General features: G+C 39.3%; 1 protein-coding gene across 1 annotated transcript in view; it reads left to right on the plus strand.

Moving 5' to 3' along the window:
- NUP58 (nucleoporin 58) overlaps positions 1–17,541 on the plus strand; it is a 43,279-nt gene extending 25,738 nt beyond the window's left edge. Inside the window, exons 11-16 of the mRNA XM_021712398.1 lie at positions 2,211–2,329; positions 2,740–2,822; positions 6,540–6,741; positions 12,051–12,149; positions 13,750–13,845; positions 15,424–17,541. Coding sequence (XP_021568073.1) covers positions 2,211–2,329; positions 2,740–2,822; positions 6,540–6,741; positions 12,051–12,149; positions 13,750–13,845; positions 15,424–15,593 — 769 coding nt within the window. The 3' untranslated portion in view covers positions 15,594–17,541. The remainder of the gene's footprint in view (positions 1–2,210; positions 2,330–2,739; positions 2,823–6,539; positions 6,742–12,050; positions 12,150–13,749; positions 13,846–15,423) is intronic.
- Positions 17,542–23,039: the final 5,498 nt, after the last annotated feature.

Genomic DNA, 23,039 nt, shown 5'->3' on the forward strand with positions numbered 1-23,039 from the left:
AATAATGTTCACTATGTTAAAGTACTTAGTGTATCTTTCTTAAAAATAAAGATAATGTCTTAGACACAATGTAATCATCAAAATCAGGAATTAACGATGATAGTGATGCTTCTGGTTTTGTTTTATTTGTTTTGTTTGAGTTGGAGTCTAACTCTGTTGCCCAGGCTGGAGTGCAGTGGCATGCTCATGGCCACTGCAGCCTCAACCTCCTGGGCTCAGGTAATCCTTTCATCTCAGCTTTCCAAATAGCTGGGACTACAGGCACATGCCAACACACCCAGTTAATTTTTTGATTTGTTATAGAGACAAGGTCTCACCAACTTGCCCAGGCTGGTCTTGAACCCCTGAGCTCAGGCAGTCCTCTCATCTCCTCCCAAAGTGCTGAGATGACAGGTATGAGTCACCGTGTCCAGTGACAGTGATACTCATGTTATCTTATTCTGATGAGCGTGGGATGTACCTCCTTGAGAATTGATCTTTTGTCTTGTTTTTCACATTGCTGTCAACTATCAGAACTAATCTTGCAAAAATCTTTTGCGGCTGCCCATTTCTTACAGAAAAATACTCAGAATCCTTCGCATACTCTTCTAGGTCTGTTTATCTAGCACTCTCTGATTAAATTAGAGTAGCAGCAGTAAATGACCTGTGCTCTCTGGTATACTGTAGTGTTCTCTATTATCAGTGTCAGTACTGTGAGAACTGTTCGTATGTAGGTGTGAAATCTGGTTGACAGTTGTACTTTTAACTTTGTTTTAAAACTTATTTTAGACTTACAGAGAATTTGTAAAAATAGTATTACAGAGAATTTCCTCCTATCACTCACCTTGCTTCCCCCCCAGTGTTAACATATTATATAATTGGTGTCATTGTTAAGGACAGGAAGCTAACAATGGTGCAGTATTAGTAAATTCACTGCAGAACGTATTTCTTTTTTTTTTGAGTTGGAGTCTCACTCTGTCGCCCAGGCGGGAGTGCAGTGGCCGCTTCTGGCCACCGCAGCCTCGACCTGCTGGGCTCCGGTGATCCTTCCGCCTCAGCCTTCCCAGTAGCCGGAATTACAGGCATGCACTACCACGTCCAGCTGATTTTTTGATTTATTGTAGAGATTAGGTCTCGCTGGCCAGGCGGGTCTTGAACCCACGGGCTCAGGCAATTCACTCCCCTCAGCCTCCCAAAGGCGCGGGATTACAGGCTGAGCCACCGAGCTTGGCTTGCAGAACGTATTTCAACTTAACCTATTTTCCACTAATGTCCCTTTTCTGTTCCCATATCCTATTTGGGGTTCACCTTGCATTTACTTGTAGTTTCTGCTTAATTTCTTCCAATGTATAACAGTTTTGCAGTGTTTCCTTGCAGACTATTAAGTTAACTTATTTTGTAGAATATTCTTTTTTTTTTTTTTGGAGTTGGATTCTCACTCTGTCACCCGAACTGGAATGCAGTGGCCGCTCCCGGCCACCGCAGCCTCGACCTGCTAGGCTCCGGCGATCCTTCCGCTTCAGCCTTCCAAGTAGCTGAAACTACAGGCATGCGCTACCACGCCCGGCTAATTTTTTGATTTATTGTAGAGATGAGGTCTCATCAAGTTGCCCAGGCGGGTCACGGGCTCAGGCAATCCACTCACCTCAGACTCCCAAAGCGTGGGATTACAGGCTGAGCCAGTAGCATATTCTTTAATTTGTATTTGTCACTCAAACTTGGAATAATGCCGTGATGATTTACACCATTTGGGTTTTTGTTTCAGTGATAATATCAATGTCACTTAAAGATACATTATATCCTCAAATTAATTCCAATACCGTACTCAAATGGGGATATTTATTTATTTGATATTTTGAATATAAAGAAAATATATTTTTAGCCAGGCTCGGTGGCTCAGCCTATTATCCCGCACTTTGGGAGGCTGAGGTGAGTGGATTGCCTGAGTCTGAGGGTTTGAGACCCGCCTGGGCAACTTGGCGAGACCTCATCTCTACAATAAATCAAAAACTAGCCAGGCGTGGTAGCGCACGCCTGTAGTTCCAGCTACTTGGAAGGCTGAGGTGGAAGGATCGCCGGAGCCCAGCAGGTCGAGGCTGCGGTGGCCGGGAGCGGCCACTGCACTCCAGTCTGGGTGACAGAGTGAGACTCCAACCCAAAAAAAAAAAGAAAAAGAAAAAGAAAATATATTTTAAAAAAATTTGATCTGACTTTCAAAATTTTTTTGATAGCTACTTCAGAATCTTGGTTCAGCAGTTTGAAGTACAGCTTCAGCAGTACAGACAGCAAATTGAAGAACTAGAAAACCATCTTGCCACTCAAGCAAATAATTCACATATAACCCCTCAAGGTAACATGTGTACTATGGCGATGTTTTTTGAAATTTTATTGGTAGAAGAGAGATTAAACTGTGGTTGTATAATAGGTATTCTATAGTTTAAGACAATTGCTAGTAGTTGTTTTAAGCAGCTTTAAGAAACTTTCTTTAAAAGTCTTTGCTTAGATCTTTTTCCCAGTAAATGTAGAATGCTATATTGTGAAATGTTATTATGGTAACAAGGGCAGGAGCTTAGGCCACTGATGGAGACAGTCTTTTCTTGGTCTCCTCAATCTGTGTCTTCTTCGACCCTGGGAAAATTGATAAGAGTTTTAGCTATGCCAAAAATTGAACTCAAGTAGTAAAATTGATTGTGTTTTACATATATATATATATATATATATATGTATATATTTGGATGATAATATAATTTTCTTTTATAGATTTGTCAATGGCTATGCAGAAAATTTATCAAACATTTGTAGCTTTAGCTGCACAACTTCAGTCTATTCATGAAAATGTAAAGGTAAGTTTTCATTGCCACTTAATCTGTCTGCATGTAAGTGAAAAGATGAAAACTACTGTAATCCATAATCATATGTAGACACTATCAGTGATAATATCTATTCTTTTAAAAATGTCCAAGTGCCTGTACAATCTGTTTTTCTGATTTTTTTCACCAGTATATTGTGAATAACTTTCCATGTTTATACATGTATTTCCTCAATATCGTGTTTAGTAGTTTTGTAGAAGTTGATTGTATGTTTGTACATAAGTTGTCTAACTCATTCTCAGTTGTTGGACATTTTAAGTTGTATCTGTCTCTTTACCACTATAAATAACCCTACAGACAGTAAACATTCTTAGTAGCCACATCATTTTGCATTGCATTAATTTTATGTATTTTAGATGTTTATTAGACACTGCATAAAAATCTTGCTTATATCATTTCTCCCTTCTAAATACAGGGAACTATTTGTATTTATTAAGTAATGTAAATAAAATAACGTATCTGAATATTTTGATCTTCACATAATAATGTTTAGCTTTAAAAAAAATTTTTTTTTTTCTTTGAGTTGCAGTCTCACTCTGTCGCCCAGACTGGAGTGCAGTGGCCGCTCCCGGCCACCGCAGCCTCAACCTGCTGGGCTCTGGCAATCCTTCCACCTCAGCCTTCCAAGTAGCCGGAATTACAGGCATGTGCTACCATGCCCGGCTGATTTTTTGATTTATTGTAGAGATGAGGTCTCGTTGCCCAGGCGGGTCTTGAACCCGCGGGCTCAGGCATTCCACTCACCTCAGCCTCTCTAAGGCGCGGGATTACAGGCTGAGCCACCAAGCCCGGCTAGCTTTAAAAATTTATTTAAATGTAATGTTAAATGTAAATATACTTTTCCACCTGACCAACCAGATGTGTTAAATTCTTTCTTAGAGCATAAGTGATCCAAAAAAAAAAAACCTTTAAAATTCAAAGTAGCCAAACCTGAGTCTTACTGGATTTTTAACTATGCAATATAGAGTTTAATTTGGATTATCAGTATTTTCCATTTATTTTAATCTGATACATGATAACAGAAGTTTTTAAAAAGTCAGCCATTTAAATTACACTCTTTTTGAAATGGTAGCACACTTTTAGACCTTTTGCTTTAGTAGATTTAAAACTCTAATCCAAATCTGTAAGATAATTTTGTTCTAAAGGAGGAATTATTATTAGATTTTTGGGAAAATTTTATTAATCTATAATAAATGTGGCTGTACCCGGGCTCGGTGGCTCAGCCTGTAATCCCCTGCCTTTGGGAGGCTGAGGTGAGTGGATTGCCTGAGACCGCAGGTTTGAGACCCACCTGGGCAGCGAGACCTCATCTCTACAATAAATCAAAAAATTAGCCGGGTGTGGTAGAGCGCACCTGTAATTCCGGCTACTTGGAAGGCTGAGGCGGAAGGATCTCCGGAGCCCAGCAGGTCGAGGCTGTGGTGGCCGGGAGCGGCCACTGCACTCCAGTCTGCGACAGAGTGAGACTCCAGCTCAAAAAATAAATAAATAAAAAATAAAAAATAAATGTGACTGTAAGTTTTTAAACTGCTGAAGCTTCCCCTTTGGCGCTTTGGAGACTGGGTTGTACCTGTGTTTTTCCCTTTAATTTGTATTGTGAAATCTTCCAAATATGCACAAGAGTTGACTAGCATTACAGTGACTACCACACCGCCACCTGACTTCAGCCATCAATCGGGATCTGCTGGGCTTGTTTTGTCAGTGCCCCACGCAGAACTGCTCCCCTCCTCCCCAAAGTGTTTTTAAAACAAATCCCAGCTATAAATAAGCATGTTTTTTTAATGACATGTTACCTCTCTGGTTTGAAAGATATACTGTTTTTGGTACCATAATCATAAAACAGCCCCAGATCATGTTGAATAGCCTTACCATGAGATTTTGACCTTCTCTTTCTCTCTTTTTTTTGAGTCAGGGTCTCTGTATCCCAGATTGGAGTGCAATGGCATACTCAGGCCACTGAGCCTAGTCTGTTGGGCTGAGGTGAGCCTTCTGCTCTAGACTTCCAAGTAGCTGGAGTTATAGGTGTGGTCAACACACCTGGCTAATTTTTTATTCATTGTAGAGATGAGTTCTCGCCATGTTGCCCAGTCTGGTCTCAAGCCTGTGGGCTCAGGCAGTCCTCTCGCCTCTGCCTCCCAAAGTGCTGGGATGACTGGACCCACCATAACCAGCCTTTTTTTTTTTTTATATTAAATAGCATTTCCAAGAACCAAAGGACATTCTGTGATCAGATTTGGTATATTGCCATTTATATTTTCAGCTTAGTTTAGTGAGCAAACTACCTGTAAGTTCTAGACTTGAATTTTTTATAGGAATCTCTCAAGAGGTATGTTTTGTTTTTTAGTTTTGTTTTTCATTAGAAAGTCTGTTGAAACAGGCTTAAACTACCTAATGCAGTCAAGCCTCAGTGATATTAACAAATGTGGAAGTTTTGGCCATTTGTTATATAACACATAACCTGATGTCAGATCTGTTGTTTGTTTGTTTGTCTTAACTAATTCTTTTTCAAGTTTCTAAGGTGAGTCATTATTTCCCATTATCTGATGTAGAATAAAACTCAATGGGATCCCAATGCTTGGCATTGTGTGGGGATGCACATGGAATTGCACAGGAAAGAATGATGTATTTATTTAGGAAGAGGAGTATGTTTTGTTTTTCTTGTGCCTGGATTTCGACTTTGCTTTTCCTGCAATTTTCAGTTGCTGGCAGCCCCACTTTTTTAGTACATTGTAAAGGTAGCAAAGTTTGGAACTGGAACATCAAATACATACGTAAAAATGGTGATGATAGCTTTTAAACACTATAAATAACAGTAAGATTTCTCAGTACTGTCCTGTTATAATGAAAGAGCCTAGTATTTATTAATTTCTGCTAAGAAAAGTAAGAATTATGAAAACTCTACATATCTTCAAAAAGTGGTATAAAATCTATCTAAATTAGACCAGACCTGTAAAAAGTATTAGGTAATTCTAAAGTGAAACTGAATCTTTCCTGTTAATGGCCTTAATCAAGGCAGCTGTTTGCGTTGAGTAGGGCAAACCACTTTTTGAACTTGGAATTTTTTCTTGCTCTGGAGTTACAGACTTCTTTGTTGTGTGTGGTTTGGGGTCACAAGCTTGTGAATCACATGACTCGTTCTTGTGGTGTAACAGTCAAGCCCTATTGATAAAGTAGAAGCCCTCATCATCCCCTCTAGGCGCTCTCTGCCGAGGTGGGACATTTTACAGTGTGACATTTACCCTGGCCTTTAAAAATACATTTAAAAAGATATATTTAATGATGGGTTTTTTCTTTCCTTTTTTTTAAAGCTGTTTAATCTAAAGTCTGAAAAAGTTGGACATTTGAGGGCAAAAATTCATGGAAAAGTAGCATATTCATTTGAATATGACTCTTGTCTATAGGCATAGCTGGCTTACTTTAAACAATGCCTCGTGAAGCCAGAATATTTTAGACAGCATGCAACCCAAAGAAGGGAATAAAATCTTCAAAGAAGTGCTAGGACTCTCAAACTCGTCTCTTCCGACACCAAGTGCCTTGTGAATGCTCTGATGTGCAGTCCAGAGGCGTGTATCCTATCAGCAGTGTTTTGATCTGTCTTTGGTAACTTGTTTCATGGTTACTTTCATTCTCATATTACCAGAGTCATTGTGGAACTTGATAAGCCTTGTGTTGTTGTTTTTATTCCTGTAGGTACTCAAGGAACAGTACCTGGGCTATAGGAAGATGTTCCTGGGAGATGCCGTAGATGTATTTGAAGCCAGACGAGCGGAAGCCAAGAAGTGGCAGAACGCGCCGCGCGTCACGACGGGCCCCACCCCATTCAGCACCATGCCAAACGCAGCCGCTGTTGCCATGGCTGCGACACTTACACAGCAGCAACAGCCTGCTCCAGGTCTGAACACATTCAAGTTATAGCTTCTTACTGTTCCAATGCAGAACATTTATGTGCATTTTTATAAGTCTTCCATTTGTGTGAGCACTGAAGAAATTTCTATGAATAGCTGTTCCAATACAATCTAAAAATTGTGATGGACACAATTATAAACACACCTGATTGAAAGTGCAGGGTAGTCTTAGCAATAATTATACATCAATTAGGTACTGACTATTGTGAATTTATTTAATGTTATTTGCTGTATTGCTATAAATGCCCTTTAGAACATGGTGTTTCACTACTGAATTACATTTAAGGCTAACATTAGATCCTAAAATCGTGATTGTATCTTTTATTGTTCTAAAGTCAGAGATAATCTATCCATACGTTGCATTTTTCATATATGATACTGATAGATGGTGCATTCTTATCTTCCTCTTATGTAGTGATTACATAGTACCCACATTCAGGATGAAGTTCGCTTTTATTGACTGGAGGGTGTTGAAGATCAGTAGGTTTGTATGGGCCCTGTAAACCAGATTTTGAAGAAGGTACATGCTAGTTTTCAAGGTGAACAGAACAGTAGCAAGATCCAGAGAAAGATGTCTTAAGATGTGGTTTGCACATTCAGAAGGACCTGGGAAGTTGCGCAGATGAAAATGATTGGTGAGATGCTGGAAAGCAGATGGTTTTAGCCCTGGTTTGACTCCATGTCTTGCCAGCGAAGTACTTTGGTGGTCTAGTTCTACTGTGTTTGGTCCTGTGTCTTCTGGAGGTTATTACTTGTCTTCTTACTCCTTAGTCCCTTTGTCAGAGTTTGAAGTTTGACATAGAAAAAACACAGTCTAGGTGGATATTGATTTTTTCTTTAATAATTCGTAAATATTTGAATGATGCTTACTAGTTATTCTATAACACGCGTCTTTCTGAGAGTTCCATATAGTCACCAGTAATAAAATAGAATACAAAAAAAAGTTAAAAGTACATATTTAGATTGCATTCAGGCTACCTGTACCAGAGAAGCACTCTCAGGTTTTCATGATTGGCAGTTTAAGAAATTGTTCTTCACATTTGGAGACGACACAATTGAATTGCCATTGGTAGAGGGTTGATGATGGATTTATGCCAAATCTTCCACATTCCCTGACTGGACCCCTGTGAAGAGTGCTCCCAAGAGCACTGTCTGGTAGCTCTCTAGCTGGCTGGCGTGTGGATCACATCAAGCTATGGAGGACAGAGGTCATTACAGGATTGATTCTCCCAAGGAATCCGTCAGTTGGATTCCAGCGACCATCAGTTCTCATGATTATTTAACCAGCTAATCAAACCAGCCATAGGACCAGTTTACTTTTTAGAGCCAATATTAACCCTAACGTACATCAGACAAGTGTCGGTTTGGTTAAGTGTTCTTCAAACTTGGTGGATTTCCAATCTGCTGAGTAAAGCTTGAGAAGCCAGTTGTGTAAAGTGTTATGCTGTAAGTGAGCATCTGTGGCAAATGCCTACACTTGAAGCAGAGCCTCCTGTCAAGGTTTTTTATTGTGGTTTTTCAACTTTCCTGTGCGGGCATTCTCACCTCAAGAAGCCCCCAGGGCTTCATGCACGTATTTTGGGCTCATGAACCCATGAAGACACATTCATTCTCCATGTGACTGCCTGCTCTGTGCCAGGCTCAGGGGCTGCAGAGGTGGGCAGTGCAGGCTTGGCCTTTGCCTGTGGCAGAGTCTTGGCTCCCGCCGAAGTCTCCTGAAGGCTCCTTTGCTTGTGTGCTTGCTTCTTTCTGGCTCCTGCCAGCCACGGGAGTCTGCCTGCTCTCAGTGTCCCTGCAGTTCTGAAGCCCACCTAAGGGCTTTCTAGTCAGTTGGTAGGAATTGGCATCGATGAGCCGAACAGTCTTAGTGTTTCATTTTGAGTTGTAAGAATTCTTAGAACTGAGAAGTTAAGCAACAGTGATAATGATTTTGTATTGTGTCTTCTCTTTTCCTTTTTGTTTCTAAGAGTCTCCCAGCCCCTCCCAGTCAGAATATTAGTTATTTTAGTTATGCCACATGATTTTGAGATTTATGACCTCAGTTTGATACGTATATAATGATTCTATGAGTTACAGCCTATTTAGAAATGTTCCTATTTATTGCGTTGTGTTTTGTACCCAGTGATTTATTCCTTATGCCCTGTACCCTTCATGAAATACTTAAATGCTAATAACAAATTTTAGACCATCCAGATGAAGCTAGATAGAGCTTGTGCACTGTTTTTTTATGTGACCGTTGATCCTTACAAGATTTGAATTATCAGAAGGGTTTTGCTTTTATTTGCATGTGGATTCTTGACTTTGTTAATGTAACTATGGGCTCAGAGTGAGCAGGTTCTTAGAGACTGCTGCCTTCTGAAGGTGGCTCCGGTGTTGTCTTTCTTGGAGGCAGAGGAATAGAGAAGATGACTTCTTTATCCTTCTTCAGTTCTCTGTAATGAAATATACATATGTAATAGGGCTGAGGCATGTGTGATTCATGGTTATTTGTTCTGAAGGCTGAAGAGAATTGATAAAAAACCAGCAAGCGATCTGTGTGTGAAATGAGCACCCAGAACATGGGTCAGGTAGTGATATGTTGGCAGAACTTGACGCTTGGCTACAAGTGCTTCCCAAGCCTCCTGCAAACTTAAGATGTTTACATTAGATTTTTCAGTATTGTTTTAATTTAGGCTAGGTTTTTAAGCAATGTACCTGGGATTGAGTTTCCTGTTGTGTTTTGACACTTTTAACATTTATTAATGTTTACATACTAAGACTCTTCTTATATGAGTTGGCTGCTGTTTTAAGGAGAGCCGAGATACTTTGTTAGGAATTCCTACTTTCTAGCTTCTAGTGTAGGTTTGGACATTTAAGGTGTAGTGTTAAGTAGAAAACTTTAAGTGTTTTATCATAGTTTCTTGTGGTTTTGTGATTTTTGTTATATTTAATAACCAAAGGACCATTCCCCATTAAATCAGTAAGAGTAAAATTTTTCAAACTTGGGGAAAAGGCATTTTAGGTTTTTTAAGAAAAATTGTTATTTTAAAATAAGACTTAGGCATAACCATACTAATGATATTAGGCATTTTGAATGACCATGGAAAATTATTTAAAAATTTTGGCACTTTAGTCCTTTTCCTGTGAATGCAGTTTTACTTTTAAGAAAGTAGAATTTACTCTGGAAAATATGAATTACAGTGTTAAACCTGATTTTGTTGTGTGTGAATATATTATATGGTAACTTTTGTAAAATGTTACTCTACGTGAAGATTTCACCTTGGGCAATCATTGGTATATATCACTACTAACTTGATTTTATTTATGGAACTAAGATCCTCTCATTGAATGACTATTCAGATTTTAAAGCAGTCTTACTGAATTGTTTACGTAATTTTTGTCTGAAGGATTTAGATTCTGCTTTCTAATAGTGAAACTAGTATATAGGGTGGCCAGAGTGTAATATATGCTAAATACTTTGGCATGGGAGATATTTATCATGAGTTTTTACTATTTAAAAATGTTATACATTTGCCTACTAGTTTTATAAATGATGTTGCCTTCAGAATTTGTGTGAAGGTTCAAAACTCAAAATATTATGTATCTGTTGTGCAATGGAAAGTCTTGTTATCTTTTCACATGAGTTCTTGATTACCTATATCCTGAATATTGATGATTAGAGAAACTATGTTCTGTTGCTCTTAAAAACAGACCCACACACAACAAAAAGCATGTGATTTGAGTGACTCCTGACTTACGAGGCTGAGGGCTGTGGTGTGCGTTCTTCTTAGGGTCTTCACCAGCAGTGCCTCCTGGTAACATGTGACACTTAAGTCTCTCAATGTTAAAGAAACTGGACATGTGTTTTTCTACATATTATTTTTGTTAGAAATCAAAAAAGTAATAGCTTGGGTTTTTTTTCCTATAGTAACATTTTACAAAAGAGCTGCTAGGCAGGCGTTTTGTTCTCAAATTGATCTCAAACTGGATGTAAAGTTTTAAATCCTTTTTAAATTATTTTTTTAATAGTAGTGTAAGAATTCTGGCTGCTGTTAGTTGTTGTTCTTGCTCTTCTGGGTAGAAGCTATTTGAAAAGTCCAGTTTCTGTCCCATTGTAGCAAAATGTAGTTCCTCAGTTGTTTTTCCTTAAATGCTCCACAATTTTACACTACCTTTTGAATAGACAAACCTCATTCTTCATTGGACAACTTGAAGGCTTTGATTTCTTTAAATTTTAGATTTTACTGTGTATATTACTTTGGTAGTTCCCTCAACTTTGAGATGCACTGATCACTGTGCTTGAAAAAGACAATACTGAAGATTGTACTATGAAATCTATTGAATAATTTTCATAAATTATTTATTCTGAGAGATTTTTAGATTTTTGTATTCTGCTTAGTTAAAAAAAAAGTAGTTTAAAAGAGAGGCTAGTAAGTTTGATGCTATTCTTGCCAAACAAACTCAGCCAAAATCTTTAACAAATGGGAAAAGAATGACTAATCGTTCTGCATCTGAGTACATTTCCCCGATGTTGGAAAGAGACTTCTGAATTGAAATCTTGAATGTATTGAATCTGTCAAGGTACACAGCGGTGCCTTTGTAAATGTTCATTATCTATCTTATTTAATCAGGTGACGAGTGGTGTAATGTAGCAGAGCTTAAGAATAGAACTCAATTACCACTTTTGTGAACAAGTTGGAATTGTCATGTTACTGTGTAATTGATTTGCTTTACAATGAACAATAAATTTAATGAAATAAATCATTGTCTTGTTTTTTATCTATTTATTGTATATATCATTTATATTTCATATAAGAAATCATGCCTAGTTTTTGGGTACTTTTATGAAGTAACATGATAGTTTTGCCATGTTAGTGTCAGTCTCTCTTGATCAATTGAGACTTGACTCTAACACCAGAGTGCTTGCATTTTTTAAAAAACAAAAACCTTGACTGGTTATCAGAAAACAAGTGGGGAGGTCTAAAAAAACCCTGGAAGTAAATATAAAGGAGCGACAGTTGATGATGTGTAAAGATTTCAGGTTGTTGAGTAGACTAAACTAACATTCATCTTTCATGATAAAGCCTCTTTTAACTGTCTAGTTCTGAACAGGTTAATTAAAATTTTTTTTTTAGATTTTTGGCTAGGCCAATCCGTTGGGATAGATACATTAGGCTGGAGAGACATCCTGAAAGCTAAGTTTTAGTGGAATTAGTTCAAAGTATTCATTGTTCATTTTAAAAATAATTTCATAAAGAAACTTTAATATTGAAAGAGTAAGGCAAATTTGTTTTTTCCCCCATTTTTTTTATACCAGGGCCACAGCCATCTCTGGGAGTTAGTTTTGGAACGCCATTCGGCTCAGGCGTTGGCACTGGCTTGCAACCAAGTGGCTTAGGTTCTTCGAGCCTTGGAGGTACACTTTCACTTTTCTAATATGTCATTGAACTCTATATTTGAATTGATACTCGCCTGTTAAAAAAAAAACCTCTCAGAGGATCTGTTGCTGTTTTGGAAGTTAAGGTTCCATCCAGTCAAAATGATTCTCCAAGTACAATCATTGCTTTCTAGTGTGAGATATAGAATTTAAGGAATCAGCCCATCTTCTGTGAATTGTAAATATTAAAAAGCAATGAAATGAAGTGGTAGGGATGTTCATGTTTTCAAAGCAACATGCTGAAATACGAACTTGAGAATCACTTAGTTTTAATAAATTTAATTTTAAGTAAAATGGAGTCCAAACTACTGGATGAGATACATTCTCCTAATCATATCTTCTTTTTTTCTGAAAATGAATACTGTCAATGGGGAAATAGTTATAAATTGAGCAGCTCAATTTCTGTCCATTTATAAGCACTTTATGGCATATTTGCCTGTGTACATACTTGTATGCATAAGCAATTGAGCTTATTTTAATAGTTTCATAAGTTAATTCCAGTAAGACAAGTCCTCTGCAGAAACCTCAGTCTAACTGCAAATGCATTCACAATTCTTTGATGTGGATAATAGAAACTTGATTGTATTTTGACAAGTACATTACAGTATAATGAATAAAGTTTCCATATTTCCACTAACATCAAGATGGTAGGCCTATAAGCTACTATAGTTATTTAATACAAAGTCTGTTCTGTATTAGGAATTACTAGAATCATGGTAGACAGCATAATTCTTAGAATATATATTCCAGTTTGCCATCATATTTCTTAGAGATACAACCAATGAAAATATCAGATCAGTATTTTACATAAGCTATTGCAAAGTGACCTAAAAATAATTTGAACTTTATAGAGCACCTGGCTTTTAGGAGAATGGAAACTGGTCTTCAGGTACTTAGAATCTCTTCGTGATCAGTGTGTGATGAAAAAATGCTTCTTTTTTTTTAAGTTGTGAAAACAATGTTAAGAGGAATAATATGATGTCCCCACCTCCAGCTTTTCCCTGTTGCATTGGCTGGTCGTATGGTAGGACTTCCTGTTACTGAGAGAGAAAGTGATTGTCTCTTAAGTAGTTATGCAGTTTTTCATGGTACAGATTCTTAACTAGCCAAAGATGTTTTGGTAAAGAGCATAGTAAAATTGATTGTTTTACCTTGTTGTGTTCAGTGTTTTCATTATTGTGCATGCCATGCTTATTTATGAATTCGGTTGTTTTTTTGTTGTTTTTTTTCAAAATGAAATAACCCTAAAGCAGAAATGTTTATAACTATTTGACTAAAATCTTACTTGAGTGGTCGATAAAATTTCTAAACACTTAGGAGAAAAAACACTAATCTCTTATTTTTTATGACCTTGTTCTTTAAAAATTATTGAGGGGTCATAAACTTAGTCTAAATAGATATAAATGTTTTATCTCAAAGTTTACCTGGTTCTAAAAACTCATGCTGAGGTGTAAATAGATTTCCTTAACCAGGCCATGTTTTCAGTGCGGTTTGTTAGACCTTGACGATTTCGGTTTGACATGTCGAGTCCTCTGACCTGTTTACATGCCGTGTATATTTCTCTATTGCCCTCCACTAGGATTTGGAGCTAGCTCTGGCTTTGGATGCAGCACCACAGGGGCCTCCACATTTGGATTTGGAACAACAAATAAACCCTCAGGAAGTCTTAGTGCAGGTTTGTGTGTTTCTGCCTGAGTTTCAGGCACATCTAAAGGTGCAAATTATTTCATTTAAAATGTGAGTGTTGTTATTTCCAGTAAGACAAAAAAGATCCCTGCTTAAGTCTCTCCCTGCTGGGTGAAGCATGCAAGCCTAATTCCTCATTTAGCCAAATCCCTCTTGTAAACTAAAGGGCAGGTTTGTAAAATGTTTCTAATAAGATTTCTTAGTTTGATTTAATAAATAATTATAGTCTCTGTTAACTAAGTAGAGATTCATTCGAACCCTAGTGACTAACTTCATAGTTAAACAGTTTCCTTCATTATTACAAAAATGAACCCATCATTGTGAAAGTGTAACCCAGTTTTTGTTTTGTTTTGTTTTGTTTTGTTTTGGAGTTGAGATCTCACTCTGTCTTCCAGGCTGGAGTGCAGCAGCACGATCACGGCTCACAGTAGCCTCGACCTCCTGGACTCAGGTGATCCTTTCATCTCAGTCTCCCAAGTAGCTGGGACTTATAAGCACATGCCACCAAACCTGGCTAATTAAAAGACATTTTTTTTAGAGACAGGATCTTGCTATGTTGCCCAGGCTGGTCTCAAACTCCTGGGCTCAAACAGTCCTCCCTTCTTCACCTCCCAAAGCTCTGGTATTAAGGTGTGAACGGCAGCATCCCAGCCTAATCCAGTTTTTTATCATTATTTATCTATGAGAATGATTCCTATTACAGATCTCCCTGGTTTTATGAACAACAGGCTTAGATAATTTGGTTTTTCGTTTGTTCTTGAAATAAGCATATTCTTGACTCTTCTAGTAGAAAATTCCAAATTCCATCTATTTTTTGCTCTATATTTGTAGATAATGGCTTGTTTTAAGGTACAGTGCTTAGGCACAAACAGTATGTCTAAAATAGTGACATAATACTGTAAAAGATGTGTTTGAATTTACGGAATTTGAAGGAAATTACACTTAACATTAAGTAGTGTTTAAAATCAGCAGCTTGAGTTGAATTCTGTTGTTACTCTAGATAATAATAGAATTCATTGGTATTGGGACTATAATTTATATATTGTAATAGCTAACTAGCCACTAGGAGTACTTGAACTTGATCTTAACTTTTCAAGGGCTCTGATACAGTTGGAACAGTGTGTGTTCATTGTCCTGAACGTTGTGACTTGAGGCTTTCTTGGAGGACTTGGGATTGCCAAGATGAAGCCAGGTGTTTGGATAGTCTCTCTTCTGTGTGTTGATAAAAGTGTTTTGGTGGGGCTGAGAAGGAAGGCATCTTGACATTATAAATTAACAGGAAGTTTCTGGCACCATGAAGTTTCTGTAGATTAGTTATTTGTGCTAAGGTTTCTCCCTTGTCCTGCATCATTTAACCCTGTCTCTCAAGGTGCCACTCAGTTGTTGGCTAAATTATTTTCCTGTAAAATTTCATGTTAGAAATGGGGGGCCCTAAGGTATTTGCTTTTCTTCTAGATAATGTATTCTTCCAAATAAAAATTTACCACCCATCACTGTTGCTTATATTTGTTTTTGTTTTGTTTCTCCATTTGACTTCTGATGTGAATTTTTTTTCCCTAAATATAAGGCTTTGGCAGCTCAAGTACATCTGGGTTTAACTTCAGTAATCCCGGCATCACGGCATCAGCGGGCTTGACATTTGGGGTGTCCAACCCTGCCTCTGCAGGCTTTGGGACAGGAGGACAGCTCCTTCAGTTGAAGAAGCCTCCAGCTGGAAACAAAAGAGGAAAAAGATGAACATGACTTGGTGTTGAGAATCCCTGCAGCACCGCTCATCCTATGAGTCTATTTTTCTAATGATGCAGTGATGAAGTTGCATCCCAGGAGATTTATAATGTTTTGATATTTTTCCCTACTGTGGAATTTGAACTTTGTTCACGTTTGCCATACTGAACATCTTTTTTCTTGTGAATTTAAAACCCAGTTATGTTGTTTTGTGTTAATTTGATTCTCAGTGTAAGAAATGTTTTGATCACATCACTGATTGCTAATGGTTACAGACTGTTCATCTGAAACCTACTATTTAACCTACTGTTCTTAGCAATGGCTTTGTTGATAAGGTTGACATTATGTGAATATATGCACATTTGTTTCTTACATGGATGGTATGAACTCTGGCCTCTGTAGGCTCAGTGCGCTCCTTGACAGTGGCCTTTGGCAGGAGCGCTGCAGGACATCTTGTGAATATGTATGTAGACTTTTACAGAGTAATGCACATAGCAGTGTGTGCATATACAGTGTATATTACAGACCTGCAGCTTTGCCTCAGGCTGTTCCTCTTCCTAAGGGTATTCCACTTCTCACCGTGAAAGCTTCCTATCCTCAGTGCTTGTCGAGGAGGAACTGGAGGCTCCAGGTCCTCGCAGTGTTGCTTCACGCCCCCAGGCTCTTCCACTTTTGTCTCCTCCTCAGCCTTGAGCAGCTTCTCCAGATGGGGACGCTGGAAGACGCGCGCGCACACACACAGATCCAGCTGCTCTTACCATCCCACGTGTCCTTATTTTGCTTCCGAGAGATGTGCTTTCTTCTCTGAGATGGGCCTTCAGGAGTCTGTTTGGACTCCAGACTTGAGTTCTGGGGCAAAGAGTTGTTAGCCACATCAGTCCTGTGCAGGCGAAGCTGCCCTGTCAGCCTAGCAAGGACTGTCCTGGCTATCCCAGGCTGGAGTGCTTTCTCCCAGGGCGATCGACACTGACACCAGATGGCTGGCCTCTCTGCCTCCTCGTATCTTAGGCGAGTGCTTAATTTGGAACAGAGGAACAATCTATTTTAAGAAAGAAAAGTATTCTTTGCAGCAACTGTAAAGTCCCCTCTGTTGTAACAGTGAACTGAGCTCCCGCTCCAGGTAATTGCACAGACATGTCAGGCTGCATCTGTTGAATACTTGTCTGTTAGTATTTGGGATGTCAGTGGGTAAAAAAGAAACCCTTGGAGAGAGAACTGCCTTAGCCGTGATTTCAGAACAAGACCTTTAGGTAGACCTCTTTATCTTTCCAGTACAGTTTTCAGACGGATGTGAACATGGAATTTCATTGAAAACAGTTTAATTTTTTATATAAAAGGTTTTGTACATAATGTGCATCAGTGAGTATTTTCAGAATCATTTTCACCAAGTCACCTTTTTTTCTAAAATAGGTATTGCATATATATACACACACACCACACGCACCCACACACGTATATTTTTTAGTATAATGTCAGTTGAATTTGATTATAAAAGTGTTGTCAAATCTGTTTTATTTATCTGCATATAGCAATGATTGACTTTTTTGAATTGACATTTTTGCGTCTTGATGCATTGAAATAAGAAAAATTATTTGTCTCTGAGCGCTAAACTTGTTTTTATTTTTGCATATGTCTCTAATATTGCAATCCCCAAATCCAGATCAGAGGGGAAGTTAGGAAAAAGATGTGATTTTGTGTTTTGAATTACTGTCAGAATTACATACACAGTTACAACAAACTTTTTTTAAAAAGGACATTGCATTGTACTTCAAAGATCTGAATATTTATATTTCTTGTCTTTTTCTTTATATATTTTACATTTTAATACGTTGAACCACTGGAAATTTGTAACAGATTAATTTGTGATAGCTTAAATGTATGTCACTGTCTCCATTGTCTTCACTTTGTCCAGAGCCTATTATTATGGAAACAATAAAATTTATTGCGACAGTTGCCTTGATTCTTTGTAGGCTTCAGTAGTTGTTCTTAATGTGAATTTTCTTATTGTTGCTCTTTGGTTCTTTTGCTTGGTTTCTCGTGTTTACCCTTCACTGGCTTATGGATCCTGCTCTCTTGCTCTTTCTGGGATTTTTTTTTAATACGTGTGTGTGTGTGTGTGTGTGTGTGTGTGTGTGTGTGTGTGTCAGAGTATCACTCTCGTCCAGGCTGGTGTGCAGTGGTACTCAAGGCCACCACAGCCTTGATCTGCTGGGCTCAGGAGATTGATCTGCCTCAGCCTTCCAAGTAGCTGGAATTACAGGCATGCACCACCATGCTGGCTAATTTTTAAATTTATTATAGACTTGAGGTCTCGCCATGTTGCCCAGGCTGGTCTCAAACCCGTGGGCTCAGGCAGTCCTCTGGCCTCTGCCTCCCAAAGTGCTGGGATGACAGGCGTGGCTTCTTGCTCTTTAAACAGAAGACTGAGCACCTGATAGTAAGTCCTTTGTCACTTCTCAAAATCACAAAAGACAGTTCTCATGTTTAGTTATCTGGAAGAGGATCCAGTACAGGCAGAGGTACCCTTCAGTTTCCAGGTCTGCTGCCACCTGCTCCCCAGTGCCCACGCAGACGGTTTGGTGTGTATATTTGTGGGACCTTTAGAAATGCTTTAAAATGTGGATAACTGTTCATTCTCCCTTCTCTTTTATATCATCTCTTTTTTTCTTTCATAATTTATTATTTTCTTTTTTAGCAAATAGAATTTTGTGCCCTTTCTGCTCTTTTCCTTCTAACAGTGTCTTTAGGATTGCTCCTCTTGAGTCCAGATAGATTTACCTTTTGCATGTTGTTCCAGGGAATGGATGACAATGTCTGTTCCAACTCTTCTGTGGATGGGCGGGTTCTTTCCACTATTACAGTTTGGCAAAGTTTCAGTGAGTATCCTTGCATGTGACTTGTTTTTATGTTAACTTTGGGGTTGATTCTGGAAGGGGAATTGCTGGGAAGCCTGTATGTTTGTTTTAGTGACAGAGTGCCTTCCTAAAATGCTGTGCATTTTCTGTGGTCCTGGTTATTATCAATCCTGATAAGTCCTGTGAGGTCAGACTTTTTAACATTTATGTTTTAGCTGTTTGCATATTAAGTTACAACTGCATTTTTCGTGTTCTATTCCTCGTCCATTTTATGAGTGTTATCAGGGTTTTTCATCAGGATTTGTGGGAGTTCTGCAGATCATGGGTATATTTTTCCTTTGAGATGTGTCTGGTCAGCTGGGGTCAGAACCCTGCCTTGGTCACCATGTGTGATCTTGACATGTTACTTTCTAGACCTCAGCATCTGTCATCTGGAACATGGCGACAGTACACGCAGGTGGTTGTGGTAATAATACAGTCTCACGTAAAGTGCCTGGAGTGCGTAACCCCAACTGCTTTAGACGCATTCACTGTTCCTGCTCCAAGACCTACTGCCTCACTTGTGGCCAGGTATTTGCTTCTGGGGCCTGACATGGCCTGTCCTAGCTTTCCTTTGTTATGGTCTGAGTATCGCTTTGCTGCTCCCCTTGATACCAGCAAATCAAAGGGGCAAGGAACTGGTAGAAAGAAGTTTATTTCTGAGTTTGAATCCAGGGAACAAAGCCGGACTAGAGGCCTTTCTAAAATGGTTCTGCCCACCCTTCAGCCCTCGCAGTCCACTCATAGCTCAGAGTTGTCGATACATTTAGCCACATGACTAGCAGAGCATTGCATAGAGCTTAAGTTACAGCTGCGTTTTACATTGAGATAGTGGCATTTGGCGTAAAGGAAGTTTACAAGGCCTAAGACATCTTGCATTGCAAAAGTTATGCAAATCACAAGACTTACAATTACATTGATGCTATATAGTTCAAAACAAGGGAATCAACGGGGATTTGCATCTTTGGGGAAAGTCTGCCAGGAAGTCAAGGATCCCCTGAAGCTACTTACTGGGAGTTCTTAGAAGACGGGACTCAGGAATGTGCTGGAGCTCTTGAACCCTTACCATGCCCTTCTCTAGGGGCTGTGGCAATATGGAGGGACGTTAGTGGAGTCCTGTATCACCTCTTTAGTCTTTAGCCAGGCATGGTGGCTCACGCCTATCATCACAGCACTTTGGGAGGTGGAGGTGAGAGGATTGCCTGAGCCCAGAGGTACGAGACCAGCCTGGGCAACTTGATGAGACCTGATCTCTACAATAAATAAAAAAATTAGCCAGGCATGGTGGCGTACACCTGTAGTTCACTACTTAGAAGGCTGAGGCGGAAGGATTGCCTGAGCCCAGCAGGTCGAGGCTGTTGTAGCTGTGAGCATGCCACTGCACTCCGGACTAGGCAACAGGGTAAGACTGACTCAAAAAGAAGAACTATCTATTTTATCAGGTTTGATTTTTCCTTTAAAAGTTCTATTGAGATTCTGGTTGGATTTATGCAAGATACAGTCAGAATTGACAGCACAGCATCATGTATGCATTTGCTAAGGCTTCTATTCCTTCAGTGAGGTTTTTATCAGCTCCCTGTTGGTAGTTTTTTCTAGCAGCATCTTGGTTTTGTTTCTGAGTTTTTATTCTGCGGTAGTATAAGGTCACTCGCATTATTGCAAATGCAAACTAACTGTCCTAGGTGATAATATAGTAAACCCAAGTTAATGTCCTATTAAGCTCAAATAGTGCTTTTTGCAAGAAAGAAGTTTGTGCCTTTGGATAGGGTGCAATGGGGTATTTGCTTTGTAAACTGTTTGAGTTTGAATGGTCTGGGGAGATACTTTGCTCGGCATTCGTTTGTCTCTGTCCCACGCCCCAGGCTTTTTCTGTGAACAAGCCTAGCAGCCCTGCACTTTCTGAAGCACACATGAAGATAGAATGATGAGATTCCGAGGCTCGCTGACACCGACTGTGTCTTGGAAAGTCTGAGCTAGAGGACCTAATTCAGATCTCATGCACAAAGTCTTCTTGACCTGCCAACATATCCCCATTTCTTGAATGCATGATCTGTTCTAGGCAGCACTGTCAGCTTGACCTTGTTTAATCTCAATATTACTCTAGAAAGCACAGGTGTCCAATTTCTAGATGAAAGGAATGAGGCCTAGATTAAGCAACTTGTTTGAGGTTACATGGCTAAGTCATAGAGCTGGGGTTCGGACCCATATCTCTTTACTTCCAGAGTGTGATGTTGCTTGTTTGAGTTACAGGAATAGCACGTTGGTTGTCACGCCTGACCTCTACGAAGGCGCTGAAGGTCCTGTGGGACACTGCTTATATGGGGGAAAATACAGTTACAAAATAGACTGTAGATCAGGGCAAGAGGAGGTAAGTGCCGAAGGCCGTGGGATTAAGAAGAGGGAGAATCACATCCAGGGTGTAAAGGGTGTTGGAAAGGCAAGGGCCAGGCTTGGGCAGCCCAGCTTCAACCCTGTCTTTTTGGCTTCCCATGAGGAAGCTTGTGGGATGAAGCGTCATCATCAGGCACCTGAGGGCCAGGGCGGGGTCTTCCCACCCTGGAAAAGGTGAGTGGAATAGGAACTGTCAAAGAGAAGTTGAACAAACCTTTCTAGGAAGCTGATAGGAGTCTCCAGTAACTCTCAAGAGCGTTGTATGCTTGGATCAAGTGAGACCAGACCTTCTCCTGGATACATTACACTGGCCCTTCAAAAAGCTCAAGAGAACCATGGCCACAAGGAGACAGCAGCTGAGGACGGGGTGGGTACTGCTGGACAGGTGGCTGGTGGCCCAGCGCAGGTTTTGCCTTTGCCCTTTCGTCCAACTCACTTTTTTTTTTTCTTCTACCCAATCTGTTTGTCGGTAAAAACAAAAACTCATCAGTCTCCCAAAGGCCACCGTGTTGTAGATTTCACTCGGGGAGCACTTCTTGTCACTCTTCCCATTCCCTGGACATAAGTCAGCTTAATTCAGTAAACAGGCATTCGTCATTTGCTGTGTGCGAATCACCGCTGGGAACCTAGAAGGATATAAACAAGGGTAGGGTGTTAGCTGTGCTCCATAACGTGAGTGAAGTAGAAACTAGGATCCACTCTAATGAGCTCTCCTTATACTCATTTAGTCCTTAATCCTATGAGCTGTTTGTCCTTTTTTTACAGATGAGAAAAACAGGCACAGAAACATTAAATAACTTCTACTAGTCACTCAGTGAGCAAGAGGGTGGGTCAGAATTCAAACCCAGGCTGTCTGTGTAGAGTCCAGGCTGTTAACTTGATGCAGTTTGTAATATAAAGTGAACTTTTTTGCTAAGTGGTAATAGAGGAACATTCTTGAGTACAAGAAGAGAGATGAATTTGACTTGGGGGAGACAGGCTTAATCATAGGTTGTGGCTTTGCACGGTGAAGGTAGATATGATTTATGTTTGGCAAAGTATTTACAATTTTATTGAAGTGCATATATAATTAAAAGTAATCATAAATTTGAACAACATAAAGGGATTCAAAATAAAAGCAAATCATACTCTAGTCTCTGGAGGAAATTCCTGTAAAGTTGCTTTTCATCTTGATAACATACTGGTTGAGTGTGTTATCTGAAGTGCTTGGGAAAGAAATATTTCTGATTTGGGATTTTTTTTTCATATTTAGTACTATTCACATATACATAATGACATATATTGGAGATGAGACCCAAGTCTAAACACAAGTTTATGTTTTATATACACCTTAGAGCTTGACAGTAACTTTATACAATACCTTTAAGTTTTGTGCTTGATGCTTTGCACTGAGACCCGTCGTGTGAGGTTAGATGTGGAATTTTTTCCACTTGTGGTTTCATGTTGGTGATCAAGTTTCAAATTTTGGGGACCTTTTGAATTAGGAATTCTCAACCTGTATTTGCATTTCAGCCCATAGGAAGAAAGAATGAAGAGAACGCTGTTCTTTTGAAGAGTTTGATGCAGAAGTTATACACTTCTGCTCATTTCACATTGGCATATGTTTAAATATGTGCCTGGTGAGGCCGGGCGCAGGGACTCACGCCTGCAATCCCAGCACTTTGGGAGGCCCAGGCAGGAGGATTGCTTGAGCCCAGGAATTCAAGATCAACCTGGGCAATATAGTGAGACCTTGCTTTTACAAAAAATAAAAAAAATATTAGCAGGGCGTAGTGGCACAGGTATACAGTCCCAGCTACTCAGGAGGCTGAGTCAGAAGGATTGCCTGAGCCCAGGAGGTTGAGGCTGCAGTGAGCTGTGATCGTGCCACTGCATTCCACCTGGATGGCAGAATGAGACCCCATCTCTTAAAAAAAAAATAACATAGATAAATAAATGTGTGTGCTGTAAGCTAAGAATGCAATAAATATTGACTATTATAGCTGTTGTAACACAGTCTAAACTATTTTTGTCTTTCTCAGGCAACAAATCACAGATTTTGACTGGATTTCGGAAACCCAGTGTTACAGAAACCAATGAAGTAGGAAGAAAAATCCAATTCTGAGCAGTCATTGAATCATCAAGCATCTCATGTATGAGCTTCCAATTCTCATTTAGTAAATCTTGTTTAAGA

The sequence above is a fragment of the Carlito syrichta genome, unplaced genomic scaffold (assembly GCF_000164805.1).
Source record: "Carlito syrichta isolate Samal-C Ts95f unplaced genomic scaffold, Tarsius_syrichta-2.0.1 Scaffold303232, whole genome shotgun sequence".
In the NCBI taxonomy this organism is placed as follows: Eukaryota; Metazoa; Chordata; class Mammalia; order Primates; family Tarsiidae; genus Carlito; species Carlito syrichta.